Source organism: Lissotriton helveticus, chromosome 1_1, assembly GCF_964261635.1.
Source record: "Lissotriton helveticus chromosome 1_1, aLisHel1.1, whole genome shotgun sequence".
Taxonomy (NCBI): Eukaryota; Metazoa; Chordata; class Amphibia; order Caudata; family Salamandridae; genus Lissotriton; species Lissotriton helveticus.
Window position 1 is genome coordinate 1,704,259,339 of NC_136057.1, and position 16,158 is coordinate 1,704,275,496.

A 16,158-nucleotide genomic window follows, 5' to 3' on the forward strand; every position below is an offset into this window, starting at 1 on the left:
GAGGGCGTGTAGCCTGACACCTTCCCCGGACACGGGGCATGTTTACGGAAAGGCGGCATTTGTGCTCTGAGGTGAGCTCAGCTTCGCTCCCGGAGGCGCTTCTAGCCGCCAAGGCAAACAGAGGAAAGACCCGCGCACGTTTCACTCGACCACACGACAAGTGGCCGCGTGTGTAAATCGGCAGCTCAGGAAAGTGGAGCTTCGCCCCTCCTTACAACGCCATCCTATAATCAGAGCGCTCGAGTTGTTTGTCAAAAACAGGGCCATCCTTTCGAAGATCCTGGGTGGGCCGCTGGGGAGAACTGCGCAGTCTGAGCCAGCATTACAAACCGTGCTGTGCGCTAGGAGGCAGTGCACGTACATATAAACCGTGCGCACATCTGTGCCCCTCTCCCGCGCGGGGCATTCTTTCACGTGTACGCTGTGCACACCTCACCCACTGTCCGGCATCTCCCGTAATTGCGCACTCAGTTAACACATTAGCCACATGATGCAGTGTGGACACGTGGCTCATTTGGTATACCACACCTCTCTTGCTGGGAACTCAGTCACGTGTACTGAAGAAGTACACTCCGCCTGCACATGGGCAATCAGTCACTTGTCCACTCGTCACATTATGCAGTATTGGCATGCTTCTCGCTTGGCGTATTACACCTCTTTTGCACCCAGTTACTTGTATAGTTTAGCTACATCATGCAGTGTCGGCATCCTGCTGACCCGGTGTACTGCACCTGTGCACATGGGCACTCAGTCGCAGGCACAGATTGCCCGCATTATGCAATGTAAGTATGCTCCATGGGTAGTGTATCCCACAACTCCTAGAAACGGGCATCCAGTCGTATGCACATTTTGCCCACATCATGCAGTGTACACTAGCTGCTGGCCTGGTGTATCACACATGTCTTATACGCAGGCACTCAGTCGCATGTACACACTGATTATATCATGCAGCTTCAGCTTGCTGCCGACCTGCTGTATCACACATCTCTTATACGCAGGCACTCAGTCGCATGTACATACTCATCACCTCATGCAGTGGTGGCCTGATGCCGGCCTGGTGTATCACACATGTCTTATACGCAGGCACTCTGTCGCATGTACACACTGATTATATAATGCAGTGTCAGCTTGCTACCGGCCTGGTGTATCACACCTCTCTTACACGCAGGCACTCAGTCGCATGTACATACTCATCACCTCATGCAGTGTCGGCTTGCTGCTGGCCTGGTGTATCACACATGTCTTAAACGCAGGCACTCAGTCGCATGTACATACTCATCACCTCATGCAGTGTCGGCTTGCTGCTGGCCTGGTGTATCACACATGTCTTAAACGCAGGCACTCAGTCGCATGTACATACTCATCACCTCATGCAGTGTCGGCTTGCTGCTGGCCTGGTGTATCACACATGTCTTATACGCAGGCACTCTGTCGCATGTACACACTGATTATATAATGCAGTGTCAGCTTGCTACCGGCCTGGTGTATCACACCTCTCTTACACGCAGGCACTCACTCACCGTTCCAAGCCTCGTCTAGATCCTCCTTGGACAGCCAGAGCTGAGAACTGTGGATGGTGCACGTATGGAACTGCGTCCTGAACACCACATCGCGGTCCTGGCCGTTGCTCTGCTTGTGGTAGCACTTCACCTGTACTCCGGAGGAGAGACAGCAAAGAAGACAGTGAGTGTCTGCAGTGGGCCACTGACGTCTTACTCCCGTTCCTGTCACGTGCAAATCATTTATTGGTAACCAGGGCTCAACAGAGGGGAGAAGCAAAGCGAGGCAAACTCACTCATACTGGCTACATTCAGCGTAAAGTAACACAGCAAAGATGTAACCTACAGTCACCTCACCCTACAGACGCACATACTGATACAGTGACTCACACGCACTCCACTACAACGCCACACGTTAGAACACGCATTCTCCACACTTTGGCTTGAATTACTTGGCAGATGATTCCATAAGGCACAGTCATGTACCCTGAAAGCGCTCTCACTGTGGACATATATTTAAGTTGATAATTCTTCCAACTACTAACACGCAGCATTTGAAAGTAATATGCCAATCACACACCACTCCTAAAGATATTATCAACCACAAGGGGACTCCCTTATCTACAAAACTTGAGAAAACTCTGAGCTGCAAGTCCACACCTCTTGAATATACTGCTACCCACAGACACATTTTTAAGTCTCACCTACTGAGTCATTTAGCTGTCTGTTGTCGAAAGACCTATTGGGTACAATACCAGTACCTAGTGGGCTCGGATCAGCCATTGGTTGGCTTTCTTGTGAATCTCGCTTGCTTCTTACTCGACGGCTTCCCTTTTTATGTCAAGCCAAGATCTCTTGATTTTACTAAAATTATATATATAATATACATACTTAAAGGGGCTTTTAGTCAGCCCTCTTCATTCATTTGTCTGTTATTCTGTCATTCACATTTTTCTTCCATCCACTGTTGCATACTTCGTACTTCAGCCATTGGATAACTTCACTCTGAATGACTGCATTCCTCCATTTTACAAGGACCACACCTGCACACAGAGATGTTCCATTCAGAACCAGAGACTACTATGGCAATGAGTGCTTTTTGAGACCCAAAAATATTTTTGCTTTAAGCCAATGTTCTTTTTTTTATATTGGTGAGAGACTAGCAGGTCACCCAACACTTACGTTTTACAAAAGCCTTAAAAAACAAAACAAGCACTGTCAAAGCGAAAAGGCTGTCAGCCAACACCAGAGCTAGTGGCTTTGCCAAAGCTTGTCTCTCCCCCAAGGGCACAGCTTCTTTTCCATCCTGTTAACAGGATGAATTGCGTCCTGCCACTAATTACATTCAGCAAACTACTTTTTTTCTTTTGCTTTCTGCACTTTGGAGTGCATGGGATTTCTTGATCCTGCTCCCCGTCCCTATCTGGTGCTTCCCCCTTCACGTGCCTGCCCCTCTGCACTCTCTGTGCTGCTCTCTCACCCCCCAACTCGACCGTTGCTTACTCCACCACTTCCCGTACCACTGAGCTTTTTTAATACTCTCCTCACCCTTCTCCGTTGTTCCCCCACCCCTTCATGTTTGCGCCCGCTTTTCGGCAGCACTGACTTGCTACCCCTCACTCATCGGTTGCTCCCAAGCACCCTCTCTGTCCTTTTTTTAATTTGATTTTTTGTAACTTTATATGTGGGCGTGGCATCTGCAAATTAGTGTTAGACCATTCCTTTCTGTAAATGTGCTTACATGCAGGACTTATTTTTAATAATGTACTGTTCCAAGACGGGTGTCCTACATGTTCGAATAGTAGAATTAAAAAAAGCCAAAATAGCTACCTTGTCATGATGTATGTCCACTGATGCATGGTGCCGAATGTGCACACATACGTCATCACTCTGAAGCCAGAATGAGCTTTTTTTTTTTTTTGTTCAAATCTGTTTTTATTGTGAACACAGCGATAAGCCTACAACCCCATTTCAGGGCCGGCCGCGCAGATATAAAAGGAAAAATCAATGGGCAGTAGTAACCGGGGGAGGTGGAACCATTAACACAGCGTTCTGCCTACAACCCCTGGAGGGGCCGGCCGCGTGGCTTAGGGGATAGAGCAACAAGAGGTGGTCAGATGACGGTAATGCATCGATGCACGGGGGAGGTGCGTACGTAAGGGAGAGCAATGGTGCCACAGGTTCAAAGGCCCAACAGGGGCCGAACTGCCCCAAAGAGGGGTGGAAGCCAGAGTGGCAAGTAGGAAAGAAGAAAAGTCAGAGGAGGAGTGAGCTGTAGCGAGGTGGAGAGGGGGCCGGGGTGCGCGGCTGCAGTCGCCAATATGGGATGGAAAGCGCAAATTGGCACTGGGGGAGGCGACTAGGCGGCTAGTCTGGTCGGGTCAGCAGGGATGAGGGCATCCTCAAACAATTGCAGGGCGCGGAGCCTGGGGGGCATGTGGCGGGCATAGCTGATGGAGCACAGGTATCGCACGAGAGGTTCCCACACTGCCTTGAAGCGTATCCCCCGTGACTGTATCCGCGCCATGAGTAGCTCCATGGTCAGGACGTGCCAGAGGCGCACGAACCAAGAGGCTATCGGCGGTGCCTCAGCCCGCTTCCAGTATAGAGCAATGAGTTGCCTGGCTGCACCCAGCATGTGGAGGGAGAGGATCCAGTCGCTGCGCGTGAGGGCCCTAAGTGTGGGGGGTCGTATGCCCAGCAGGAGTGTGCAAACCTCTTCAGGGAGGGGAAAACCCAGCACCTTCTTAATGTGACTAAGGACCTCCTTCCAAAAGACAGCTAAGATAGGGCACGACCACCAGATGTGCACGAAGTCACCAGTCGCAGTGCCACACCTCCAGCACAGCGGCGAGGAAGCGGGGAACATTTTGCTGAGTCTCAGGGGAGTGTAGTACCATTGTGTTAGCATCTTGTACGCGTTTTCCCGCTGTGGTATGCTGCGGTAGATTTTGGGGATGTCGTTCCAGAGCCCAGTCCATTGAGATGGCGTGATATCAGCGCCTGTCACCGACTGCCACTGCCTCTGATAAGGATGTGTAGGCGGGGCGACGGGGTGTTGCAATATGTTGTAGATCTGGGAGACGAGCCGTTTCAGTCCCCCGAGGGAGCGCGCCAACTTCTCAAACGGGGTATATGCCCTGGTAGCAGCCTGATACATGTCGTCTCCCGAGAGCCAGTGGCGTAGCTGCGCATACTGTAAGCTAGCGGTGAGAGGAAGGCCAAATTCGTCTCTGCAGTCCCGCCACGATTTAGGCGACCCACCAAGAAAAAGATCTCCTGCGACCCTGCAGTCTCCTTGTACCCAACTCTCGAAGGCTCGGGTCTGGGCAGCAGGGGGAAAGTGCGGGTTACCTGCAATGGGGGTGTGTGGAGAGGGGAACGTGGTGAGACCCTTGGGCACTGCCACTCTGTCCCATACTTCAAGAACCGTCTTTGTGGGGACCGCCATATACGCGCTTCTGGAGCGCGCCACACGCGGTAGCCATGGTAGGTCCCATATGGTGCGTCCCGTGACCACTCGGTCCATGTGGAACCAGTGCTTGTCGCTTTCGCGTGCACCCCATTCGATCACGAACCGGAGATGCGCCGCCCAATAATAGTGGAGGAGATTCGGGCAGGCCAGTCCACCCCTGTCTCTCGGCTCCATTAGGACTTTCTGTGAGAACCGGGGCCGTTTGCCCCCCCATACGAAGGACGTGAGGTCGCGTTGGAGGGTCCTGATGCAGTGAATCGGGATCGGGGTGGGGAGGCACTGGAAAACATACAGGATGCGGGGGAGGATCGACATCTTGACAGCGTTGAGCCGCCCCAGCCAGGAAATCATCAAGGGTTTCCATTTCCGCAGGTCCGCCAGGACTTCCTTGTGGCAGGAGGCCCAGTTCCTCGGGGACCACGAGTCAAGGTGAGGTGTGAGGTCGAGACCCAGATATTGAATGTGGTCATCCGCCCAACGGTAGGGTGTGAACCCCTTCAGGAGGGAGATCTCCTCTTCGGGGATGGTGAGGTTAAGTGCCCAAGATTTGGTGTGGTTAATTTTAAGGCCGGACGCCTGCTCAAACAGTGAGAGGGCTCCGTGCACCGCTGGGAGGGAGACCCGGGGATTCGTAAGGGTAAGAATCAGGTCGTCAGCAAATAGTGCTACCTTGTTAGAGCGTCCTCCGTGGGGGATACCATGAATATCAGGGGTGCGCCTAATCAGCTCCGCCAATGGCTCGACCGCAAGAGCGAACAGGAGCGGCGAAAGCGGGCATCCCTGCCTCGTGCCCCTGTGAATCGAGAGCGGCGATGTCAGCTGACTGTTAACCCGAATTCTGGCCTGCGGCCCAAGGTAAGGGGCCATGCACCTGGAGATCATGGTAGGGCCGAGACCAAGTTTCGCGAGGACCGCCCGTAGGAAGGTCCAGTCGACCCGGTCGAAGGCCTTTTCTGCGTCCAGCGAAAGGAGGCAGGCCGGGATTTTCCAGTGGTGCACCTTTCCCAATAAGTGTGCCAGCTTGCGAACGTTGTCGGCTCCCTGACGGTCCCGTATAAATCCCACCTGATCCGGGTTGACTAATCCCGGCATATGCGGGTCCAGCCGCTTGGCCAAGATCTTAGTGTAGATCTTGAGATCAGTGTTAAGGAGGGCGATGGGGCGGTAGGAGGCACACAGGACAGGGTCCTTCCCAGGCTTGGGGATCAGGGCAATTTCCGCCAGGCCCATATCAGGGGATGGGCCGACAGTATCGGAGAAGGAGCTGTAGAGCCGCAGCAGATGCGGGCGGAGTTGGGTCAAGAACAGGCGATAGAAGGTCAACGGCAGGCCGTCCGGTCCCGGGGTTTTCCCCACAGGGAGGTCTTTGACCGCTTCTGTTATTTCTTCCTCCTGTAGGGGCTCCTCCAGCGTGGCCGCACAAGCAGGGGACAGTGAAGACCCCCCGAAGTCCGCGAGGACGGCCTCACGCGCCTCCGCAGAGGTGGGCTCCTCAGCATACAGGGACGAGTAGTAATCGACAAACGCGGCCTGTTTGGCCTTCTCTGAGGTGGCACTGGTGCCATCCTGCCGCTTGACACTGGCAATGTGGGCCCTAGCTGCGCGCGCCCGCAGCCTGCCGGCTAATAGACGACCAACCTTGTCCCCTCCCTCGTAATACCGTTGCTTGAGCGCTAATAGGGAGTGTTCCGCCTTGTTGGTGCGCAGGGCGCGGAGTTGTCCCCTGAGAATGGCGAGAGCTCTCTTTGACGCCCGTGAAGGGGAGTCCCGATCCCGAGCCTCCGCCTGTTTGATCTCGCTAGCCAGGTCGGTTTCCATCCGTGAACGCTTCCTTCCTCCGCGCCGCCGCCAGGGAGGTGATATGGCCCCGAATGGTGGCCTTGAAGGCATCCCAGATCGTGTGAAAGGGCAGGTCGGGGGTGTCATTGATAGCAAAGTAAGAGTCTATGGCGGCTCGGATGCTGGCGACGTCATCCGGGTCCCGGAGGATCCTCGGCGGGAGCGTCCACCGGCGCTCACGAGTGGCACAGGTCAGGGGGTCCTGCAACAAAAGCTCCACGTGAGCGTGGTCCGACAGGGAAATGTCGGAGATAGTGGCGGCCAAGGAGTCTCGGGCCAATTCAAGGGAGGTGAAGAGGTAGTCGATTCTAGAGTACGTCCGATGGGAATGTGAATAGAAGGAATAGTCCCGGGTCCCCGGGTTGTGGTAGCGCCACACGTCGACTAGTCCCAGGTCAGTAAGCTGTGCTCTAAGGGCAGAGGACATTGCTCCCGCGCCGTTGAAGGGGGTTCCCGCCCGATCTAGCTCAGGGTCCCAGACCAGATTGAAGTCGCCGCCCAGGATCACATTACTGTCGCCCGATGGGAACTGTTCCCGCAGAAGCGCCTGGAGGTATTTGTCCTGCGACTGGTTGGGTGCGTACACACATCCTAGAGTGAACTGTGCTCGACCCATCTGTACCGTGGCTCGGAGGAAACGCCCGTCAGCGCTTTTGAAGGGTTTCACGGGTCCCCGCCTAATGCCAGCCCTACAGAGGATCGCCACCCCCGCTGTCTTGGTGTCAGAGGATGCCCAGAACTGTGTAGGGTATCTGGGGTGCGCCATGCGGGTGGTGTCTCCCCTGAGAAGGTGTGTCTCCTGAAGGAGGATGATGTCGGGGAATGGTGTAGGAGGTAGCGCCATATCTGCTTGCGCTTGTTGGGGGAGTTGAGCCCTTTGACGTTGAGGGAGAGGACCTTCAAGGGCGTAGGGATGTTCGCTGCCATAGCACTAAGGGGGTGTGGAGTCGCGCATGACCCAACATAGCAGACCCACCCGCAGACAGGACAGCGGCAGCCTCATCTCGCCCCCAGCTCGCCAACCCCCGCGGGACCCACCCCGCCACCCCTTCGCAGGCGCGGGGGAGGAGTGATAAGAGAGGGTAGTGAGGGGTAAAGTAGGAAGAGGAGAGAGAGGAAAAAGAGAAAAGGTGCAGAGAAGAAGTAGAACCAAAACAGGCCAACAGGGCCAGTGTACATTGTCCCGGGTACCGGACATCCTCTACCCGAGGGTTTGGATGAACTCAGGAATGTCACTTCCTATGGGACAAAGGGGGGGAGCGAAGAGCTAGGTAAGTGGAGTGAGATTAAGTCGTCTCAGAGCCCGTCCACCCCGCTGCTCCAAGGTAGTTCGGGGGCGTGTCGGGCCGCGGGGCCACTTGGTCCATGCAGGCGCCAATGGGGCGCTGGGGCTCCTTGATGCAGTACATGGCCTGGAGGAGGCAAAAGGTATCGTCCAGTCCTGCAGACCCCCGCAGGCGGGGGGGGGAGAGAGCCACGGATGTGGCCTGCCAGTGAGAGGGGGAGTGGCCCTCTTCCAAGAAGAGTGGGGTGGAATCTCCATGATGCATGAGGACACGTCGGGGTGCCCAATGGGTGAGCGCATGCCCAGGGCATCTGTGAGCACAAAAGCAATGATCAGTGTTCTTCCGTAGTCGGGGGGCGATCTCCGCTCTCAGATCCAGAAGCGAGGAGCTGGGAGGCCTGTTCCTCGCGGTCGCCCTCAAGAGAGCGGATGTGCGCGATGATGTCCTGTTTGGTCTGTGAGGCAGAGAGTGCATCCACCGGAGGGGATCGTCGACGTTTGCGCACAGTGGACCATTCCGAGTGTGGAGGGGCCTTCTCCAGGTGGGGAGGTCGGGCTGGACTGTGATCCGGGGACTCCGGCATGCCTAGCAGTTGCGCCGCTTCCTGATAGGACCTGAGCGCCCTGCGCTTGTTCTCCCACCTGAAGATGAGCGCGAAGGGGTGGCCCCACTGGTAAGGGATGTTGAGGGTCCGGAGCCTCTCCGTGATCGGGCGGAAGACCTTTCGTCTGTAGAGGGTGGAGGGGGCCAGGTCCTGAAAGATCTGGATCTTGTGGCCTTCGTACTTCAGGTCCGGGTTGTCTCTAGCCGCCTTCAAAATGGCCTCCTTCTCAGTGAAATAGTGAAGCCTGGTGACGATGTCGGGCAGGAGACCCGCTTTCCCTCCCGCTCCAAAGACTCGGTGCACGCGGTCGAGGCGCGGTGGGGGGGCGTCCTCCTCGCCCCACACCGCTTGCAGGAGTAGGGCCACATAGGCCATGGTGTCAGTCCCCTCTTCTCCAAGTGGCACACCCCGTATGCGGAGGTTGTTGCGGCGTCCCCTATTTTCCAAGTCCTCCTGCTTGACCTGGAGCTGGATGTGTTGTTCTTCGAGGTTCGCCACCCTCCGCCAGATCTGCTCCAGGTCTTCGGTGCGGGAATCGACCGTCTTTTCCAGGCCGTCGACCCGGTCGCCAAGGTCGGTGACTTCCTTGCGAAGTTCCTTGACGCATGTGTGGACCTCCGACCTGAGGGAGCCAATCTCAGTCTTCAGATCAGCCATGAAGGAGGACATGAAGGCCTGCGTCACCGGCGGGGAGTCGGCTGGCGGTGGGGGTTTCCCCCCTGAAGACGCTGAGGGCCCCCCGGAGGACGACGGCGAGCCCGCCTTGCCCCACATGGAAGCCACTGATGTTCCTCTGGTCGTCGTGGGCGGGGGGTCTGATTTGGTCCCCCTGCCGCGGGTCATGGTCCACTCAAGGCAGCAAAGGGCAGTGGGGGGTAGGGTCAGTTGCTGTGGACAATCTCTGGTCAGCGGCGGGGGATATGCTGTGGGAGGCCGCACTGGTACCCCGCGGTCCAGCCGTCCGGGTCTCACGATCAGGGGTTCAAGTCCATGAGGCTAGAGAGGGCAGTGCACGCCTTGGCCCTCCCGAGTCCAAAGCCTATATGGTCCGTCAACAGGGCGCAGAGCGCGCTCAGGCAAGTGAAGGCCAGGCCGTAGAGTGGCCGCAGGAGCGGAGGTAGATGGCGCAGCCGGGGAGGCAAGGCAGCGTGGAGGTAGAGGAGGCGTCAGGGGGGCGATGGCAGTAGGTGCTCCACAACAGGTAGGACCCGGGGCCTACAGGTGAAGAGCCTCCTATGGCTCGTGGCGTGGCGTGGAGCAGCGCAGCCTCCCAGGCTCGACTGTGCCAGGGCCAGTCCCCAGCGCGACCCCCAGCCGGCTCTGCAGCGACAGCCGAGGAGTGGCCAGGGGGGTCCTCTCCAGTGTCCCCGTCCCTCAGCAGTAGGAGGCCCCGTGTCCGGGGGTAGAAGATGGCGGATCCGCCCGCCCGTGGCAAGGTGGTCGTCCGGGCCGCAGCTCACCAGGCTCGACAGGGCCGGGTTGTGGTGGATAGGCAGGCAGGGGAAGTGTCCTGTGGAGTGGGGGCCCACCGAGGCTCAGGCAGCGCCAGCATGCAGCATCAGTTCTCCAAAGCGCTGCGGCAGGCGTCCGGGGCAGCGGGGAGCGCCTAGATAGGGGCTGTCTGCACAGGTGGGACCCAGAGTGCAAGATGGCGGGTAGGCCCGCGGTTGAGGCCCGCTGTCGCCGGGTCCCCCCCGGGAGTTGGGAAAGGGGGGGGAAGGGCGGCGCACTGCAACTCACCGGGTGCGTCCAGCGATGGGGTCGTGGTCAGGCCCCACGGGCAAGGGGCCGCTGCAGCAGGCGTCCGGGGCAGCGGGGAGCGCCTAGATAGGGGCCGTCTGCACAGGCGGGACCCAGAGTGCAAGATGGCGGGTAGGCCCGCGGTCGAGGCCCGCTGTCGCCGGATCCCCCCGGGAGTTGAGGAAGGGGGGGGAAGGGCGGCGCGCTGCAGCTCACCGGGTGCGTCCAGCGATGGGGTCTTGGCCAGGCTCCACGGGCAGGGGGCCCCCGGCGACTCCTCTGGTCCGGGCCTGCAGCTCCCGCCAAAGCCGGGGGCTCTCGTAGGTGCGGTGTCCAGGTAGCCGCTGCGCACCCCGCCGGTGGCAGCCCGGTGCAGACAGCGTCAGCGCACCCCAGCCGGTGTCAGGCCGGCTCCGCTGATGGATCGGAGCCGCAGGCTGGGTCAGGAGTGTTCCGGCGCCCCACCCAGGTCGCTGCGCCGGCCTCCTCTTCAGGAGCTAGTCAAGATATCTCGGCAGCGGGCCCTGCGGCAAGATGGCGGCTAGCGGCCGAGCCGGAGACCCCAGGGCCTTGCGCTGTGACCGCGTGAGTCCTCACAGCCGCGATTCGCCTCCAAGATGGATCGCCAGCAGGCTCGGCAATGCACCGGGGGTCCTCAGGAACGGGTGACCCCCGAAACTACGCTGAAACAAGCTCTACAGTGCAGCGGGGCGACGGAGCTCAATCGAGACACGTCTGCTCACATCGCTGTCTTGGCCACGCCCCCATGAGCTTTTTTTTTTAATGCTATACAGCATCAGCAAAAAGCATTAGCAAATCCAAAAAGGCAGCCAATACCTTTCAAAGGCGAAACCCATTGGCTTTGCCAGTGCTTGTTGCTCAATCTTTTCTTTCACAGTGAGTGTGTCACATAAATCCTGCAGTGTCTCATGAAGATCCCAGTTTGAGTAATACATGCCTGCAGTTTTGTGACGTCACTGGAAATCGACTGGCCATGAGAGGCCATAACCCTCGTTATGGTGTGTCAGAAGACTGGCTTTGTGCTAGAATGGAAAATGCTACTTGGCATGTAGGGCTGCAGAACCACACACTTTTGCATTAGATCACCATCTGGTGGTGGGCCCGGATGATTACACTTTGTTGTTGTCTTGGAAGAGTCTTTGTCTGCTGGGTGACTCCTCCCTTAGACCATAGTGCGCATGGTCATCGACTCCATCCTCAGATTGTTTTCGCCATTTGGGCATATGATGGAGTTGTATTGTTACAGATAAGTATGACCATGTATTGTGTATCTAAATAAGATAATACTGGAACAGATATAGGTAGCCGGGGAGGCGTGTGTGGTTCTGCAGCCCTACATGCCAAGAACAGATGCATACTGGTAAGTAGCATTTTCCGTTCGAGCCATATGGGCTGCAGACCACACACTTTTGCATAGATTGCACTGCAGTTTCTCCCTTAGCGGCGGTCACCCACATCTGTTGCAGTAGTTTGAAATAATGTCTTTAGTACAGCTTGGCCCACACTTGCTTGTTGTTTTGCTTGCACATCCACACAATAATGTTTTGTAAATGTGTGTGTAGTAGACCATGTAGCTGCTTTACAGATATCATCTAATGGTATGTTTCCTAAGAATGCCATAAATGCTCCTATCTTACGGGTAGAATGAGCCCTAGGAGGAATGGTTAAAGTACATTTTGCTTTGTGGTAACACATTTGAATACATTTAACAATCCACCTGGCAATGCCTGATTTTGAAATCGGATTGCCTTTATGTGGAGGTGAAAAGGACACAAACATTTGTTTAGTTTTGCTAAACGGTTCTGTCCTTTCTATGTAGTATAGAACTACTGTTTTCACGTCTAGTGTGTGAAGAGCTCTTTCTGCAACTGTTTGTGGTTGTGGAAAAAATACTGGCAACTCAATGGATTGGTTGAGATGGAATGGTGAAATGACTTTTGGCAGAAACTTTGGGGTTGTTTTGAGAACCAGTTTAATATGATGAAGTTGTATAAATGGTTCTTGGATTGTTAATGCCTGTATCTCACCCATTCTTCGTAGTGATGTAACTGCCACTAAAAAGGCAACTTTCCATGTAAGAAACTGTAACTCACACTTATGCAATGGTTCAAATGGTAGACCCATAAGTCTTGTGAGAACAATATTTAAATTCCATCCATAAACACTTTGATTGCAGGTACTCTAAACAATGACAAATGTTGTCTGTTTTGGAGATATGCCGCTATAGCCGCTAGATGTAACCTAATTGAAGAGCATGCTAAATTAGATCTTTGCAGATGTAATAGATAGCATATGATGTGTTGTACTGAACCATCCAGGGGGTTAATGTTGTTATTTGTACAATATACAACAAATCTTTTCCATTTTGCCGCATAACATGCTCTAGTGCAAAGGTTTCCAAACTTTTCATGTTGGTGACACAGTTTTTGGAGATGTATCTTTTTGGGAAACAGTAAGGCAGTGTAGCGAGCGATCGTAGCGAGCGAGCCCGAACCACCTAAGGGGGGTCGGGGGGTTCTCACTCACTCTGTCTATCTGTCTCTCTCTCTCTATCTCTCCCTCCCTCTCTCTCCCTCTGTCTCCCTCCCTCTGTCCCCCTCCCTCTGTCTCCCTCCCTCTGTCTCCCTCTGTTTGTCTACCTCCCTCTATCTCTCTCTCTGTCTGTCTCGCTCCCTGTTGCCCTCCTCCGTCTGTCTGTCTCCCTCTGTCTCCCGCTCTGTCTCCCTCTCTCTATCTCCCTCTGTTTCCGTCCCTCTGTCGCCTTCCCTATGTCTCTGTTCCTCTGTCTCCCTCCCTCTGTCACCCTCCCTCTCCCTTTCTCTCTCCCTCTCCCTCTCTCTCCCTATCTCTCCCTCTGTCTCCCTCTGTCTCTCTCCCTCTGTCTCTCTCTGTCTCCCTCCCTCTGTCTGTCTCCATCTGTCTCTCTCCCTCTGTCTGTCGCCCTCTGTCTGTCGCCCTTTGTCTCCCGCTCTCTGTCTCCCTTTCTCTGTCTTCCTCTGTTTCCATCCCTCTCCCTCTTTCTCCCTCTCCCTCTGTCTTCCTCTCCCCCTGGCTCTGTCTCCCTCTGCCTCTGTCTCCCTCTGTCTCCCTCTCTCTATCTTCCTCTCCCTCTGTCTCTCTCCCTCTATTTCTCTCCCTCTGTCTCCCTCCCTCTGTCTCTCTCTGTCTCCCTCTCTCTCTGTCTCCCTCTCTCTGTCTCCATCCCTCTCCCTCCCTCTGTCTCCCTCCATCTGTCTTCCTCCCTCTATCTCCCTCTGTCTGTCACTCTCTGTCCCCTCACCCCGGCGTGTGTGGTAGCCTGGGCAGAGACAGCTTCCTGTCCGGCCCTGTTCACTGTCCATGCACACTAGTGAGGAGACGCTCAGTCTGTCGTATGCAATGAAGCGTAGTGGCTGCTCCTCTCTTGAGCTTCCTGCTTATGTAGGCTTGCACTGTCCATGAAGGTACTGGTTCTCATGCGCATCATCCTTTCTTGTGCTGAAAGGAAAAAAGCATCTGTGGTGCAGCTGGGCATCTACTCTGTGAACCTGATTCAGATATGGGAGTCGAACCACAATTCTTGTTACCAGTCTTACAGCTCCTGTTCAGGTCAGTTTGCAGGGTGCCTGTTTTTTTTAGGGTAAATAATTCTCTGGCTGAAGGCAGTGGCAGTGACGCGTGCTGTACAGTCCCTTTGCCTCTTGAACTTCTCTGCTCTTCAAACTGGCAGGCAGATTACAGGGCCTGTGTGTGCCACAGTACCTATGCTCACTGTTCCTCATAGCCTCTGTATCGAATAAGGTGGTTTCAGAAATGGACCAGTATTGGTGGGGCTAGCATCCTCCCATCCACTGGTTTTCTTCTCGCAAAAATAAACATGGGGCTGCCTCTCCCTTCGCAGACTCGTCATGTCCTGGCAGTCTTTGCTATGTACCCTGTCCAGTGTTGCCATTTTCTTTCTGTATGCTGGTATTCTGTGTCCCTTCACCACGCTGAGCTGCAGCAGCTGGTCCTGTGCTGCTGCTGTGTTTCCTTGGCACTGTGCATTTCCCTTTTCTCAATTTGTACCTCTCTTCAGCATCCTCTGTGTGCCCCAGGCAACCTTTGCTGTCTGCTTCTCCTGTTGCACTTTATTTCGTGTAGTGAGTGCAATACCATGAAACATGCAAGGTTAACCATGGGACCTTCTTTCTTGAACTTCTCTTGGTTCCGTGGTGCTGCCATTAGGCCTGCCCTCATGGGCATCGTTGGGGCAGAGGAATGGAGGGTAATTAATGCAGACACTTTGTGCTTCGGTGAGCGCTGCCTGGGATGTGTTCACCTTATCAGAGCACGGATCGGCTTTAACAGCTTTGCAAAATGCTGTGGGTCTCGCTTCACCCATCATGGGCTGGCCATCTCCTCTAATAGCTGCCGCCGGGGACACACATTCAGCCGGACTCCGCCGGAGGACTTCTCGGTCATCGCGGTGAGTGTGTTTCTTATTTTCATGCTGAGTTTACATTTCTGTCTCCACCTGTCTGCCTACATCTCTCCACACATATTTCCACCTCTTCATCGTCTCGTGTTAAGTATAAATATAAACGGACATGCATGCACAGATAGCGGCTTTGGTGTGAGGTGAATGGGATGCCAACCACTACCCACATGTCCCCTCTCACTTTAGTGGGCATTCTTCCTACTTCCTGCTCGCTTTTTATTGTGTCGGTTCTCAGAGTCGGACAGAAACAGTTCCCACTTCAGATAAACTTTCATCGAGGTGAAAAGTTAAATGTTTTTTTTTTGTACAGTTAAAGGCTCCCACCTTTGCTTTTGGTAAACAGCCTGCTTGGGCCCAGCCCTCTGGCGCGCGGCCTCGGATTGACAGTTCTTCAGTGTGGTTGGGGGCTCCACAGTTCATTTCACAGCGACGCCGGCCGCATTCAGTCGCTTTCACCGCTTCCTGGACACACACGCCACACCCCAGTACTTCGCAGGTCTTTAAAAGACCATTTACTGCTCTGTTGTGAATCTCCCGGCCCCCATAGAGCAGAGTGTTAGGGAGTCTGCGCTGCTGCAGCGCTTTTTGCTGACACTCTTTCAAAGGTGTGCCTCTTAATTAGCAGCAGTGCTAAGTGCCCATTAATACCTGTGGCATCCCGCGACACACCCACCCTTTGCAGGCGACACAGTACTGTGTCGGGACACACAGTTTGGAAAGCTCTGCTCTAGTGGTAGGACGTCTTGCCTCTTTAATGACATCCATGCAATCAGGAGGTAAATTTAGATATCCAAACTCTAAGACTTCAGGAGCCAAATTGCTAGATTGCGCTGCATTGAGTCTGGATGCATAATCTCTCCATGGTTCTGTGTTAGTAGATGTGGGGAGAGTTTTAGTTTGTGGTGTGGTACTACAGAGAGCTGCAGTAGCGTTGTGTACCATAGCTGTCTCGCCCACGTTGGTGCTATTAGAATCAATGTGAGAGAATGTTGTCTTAGTTTGCGTACCACTAATGCAATTAGTGGGAGAGGTGGAAAAGCGTACGCAAATTTGTTTGACCAGTTCATCCATACCGCATTGCCTTTTGATAATGGGTGTGGGTACCTGGCGGCGAAGCTTAGGCATTTGGAGTTGCTTTGTGTGGCAAACAGATCTATCTCTGGTTGTCCCCACATTTGAAAGAATGGCAGAAGAACTTGAGGATGAAGCTCCCATTCGTGTATCTGTTGTCTCTG

At 54.8% G+C, this 16,158-nt stretch overlaps 1 protein-coding gene across 1 annotated transcript in view; it reads right to left on the reverse strand.

Moving 5' to 3' along the window:
• Positions 1-16,158, reverse strand: part of TNS2 (tensin 2) — a 345,025-nt gene that overhangs the window by 130,334 nt on the left and 198,533 nt on the right. The window contains exon 15 of the mRNA XM_078689072.1: positions 1,521-1,650. Within this exon, the coding sequence (XP_078545198.1) occupies positions 1,521-1,650 (130 nt within the window). The remainder of the gene's footprint in view (positions 1-1,520; positions 1,651-16,158) is intronic.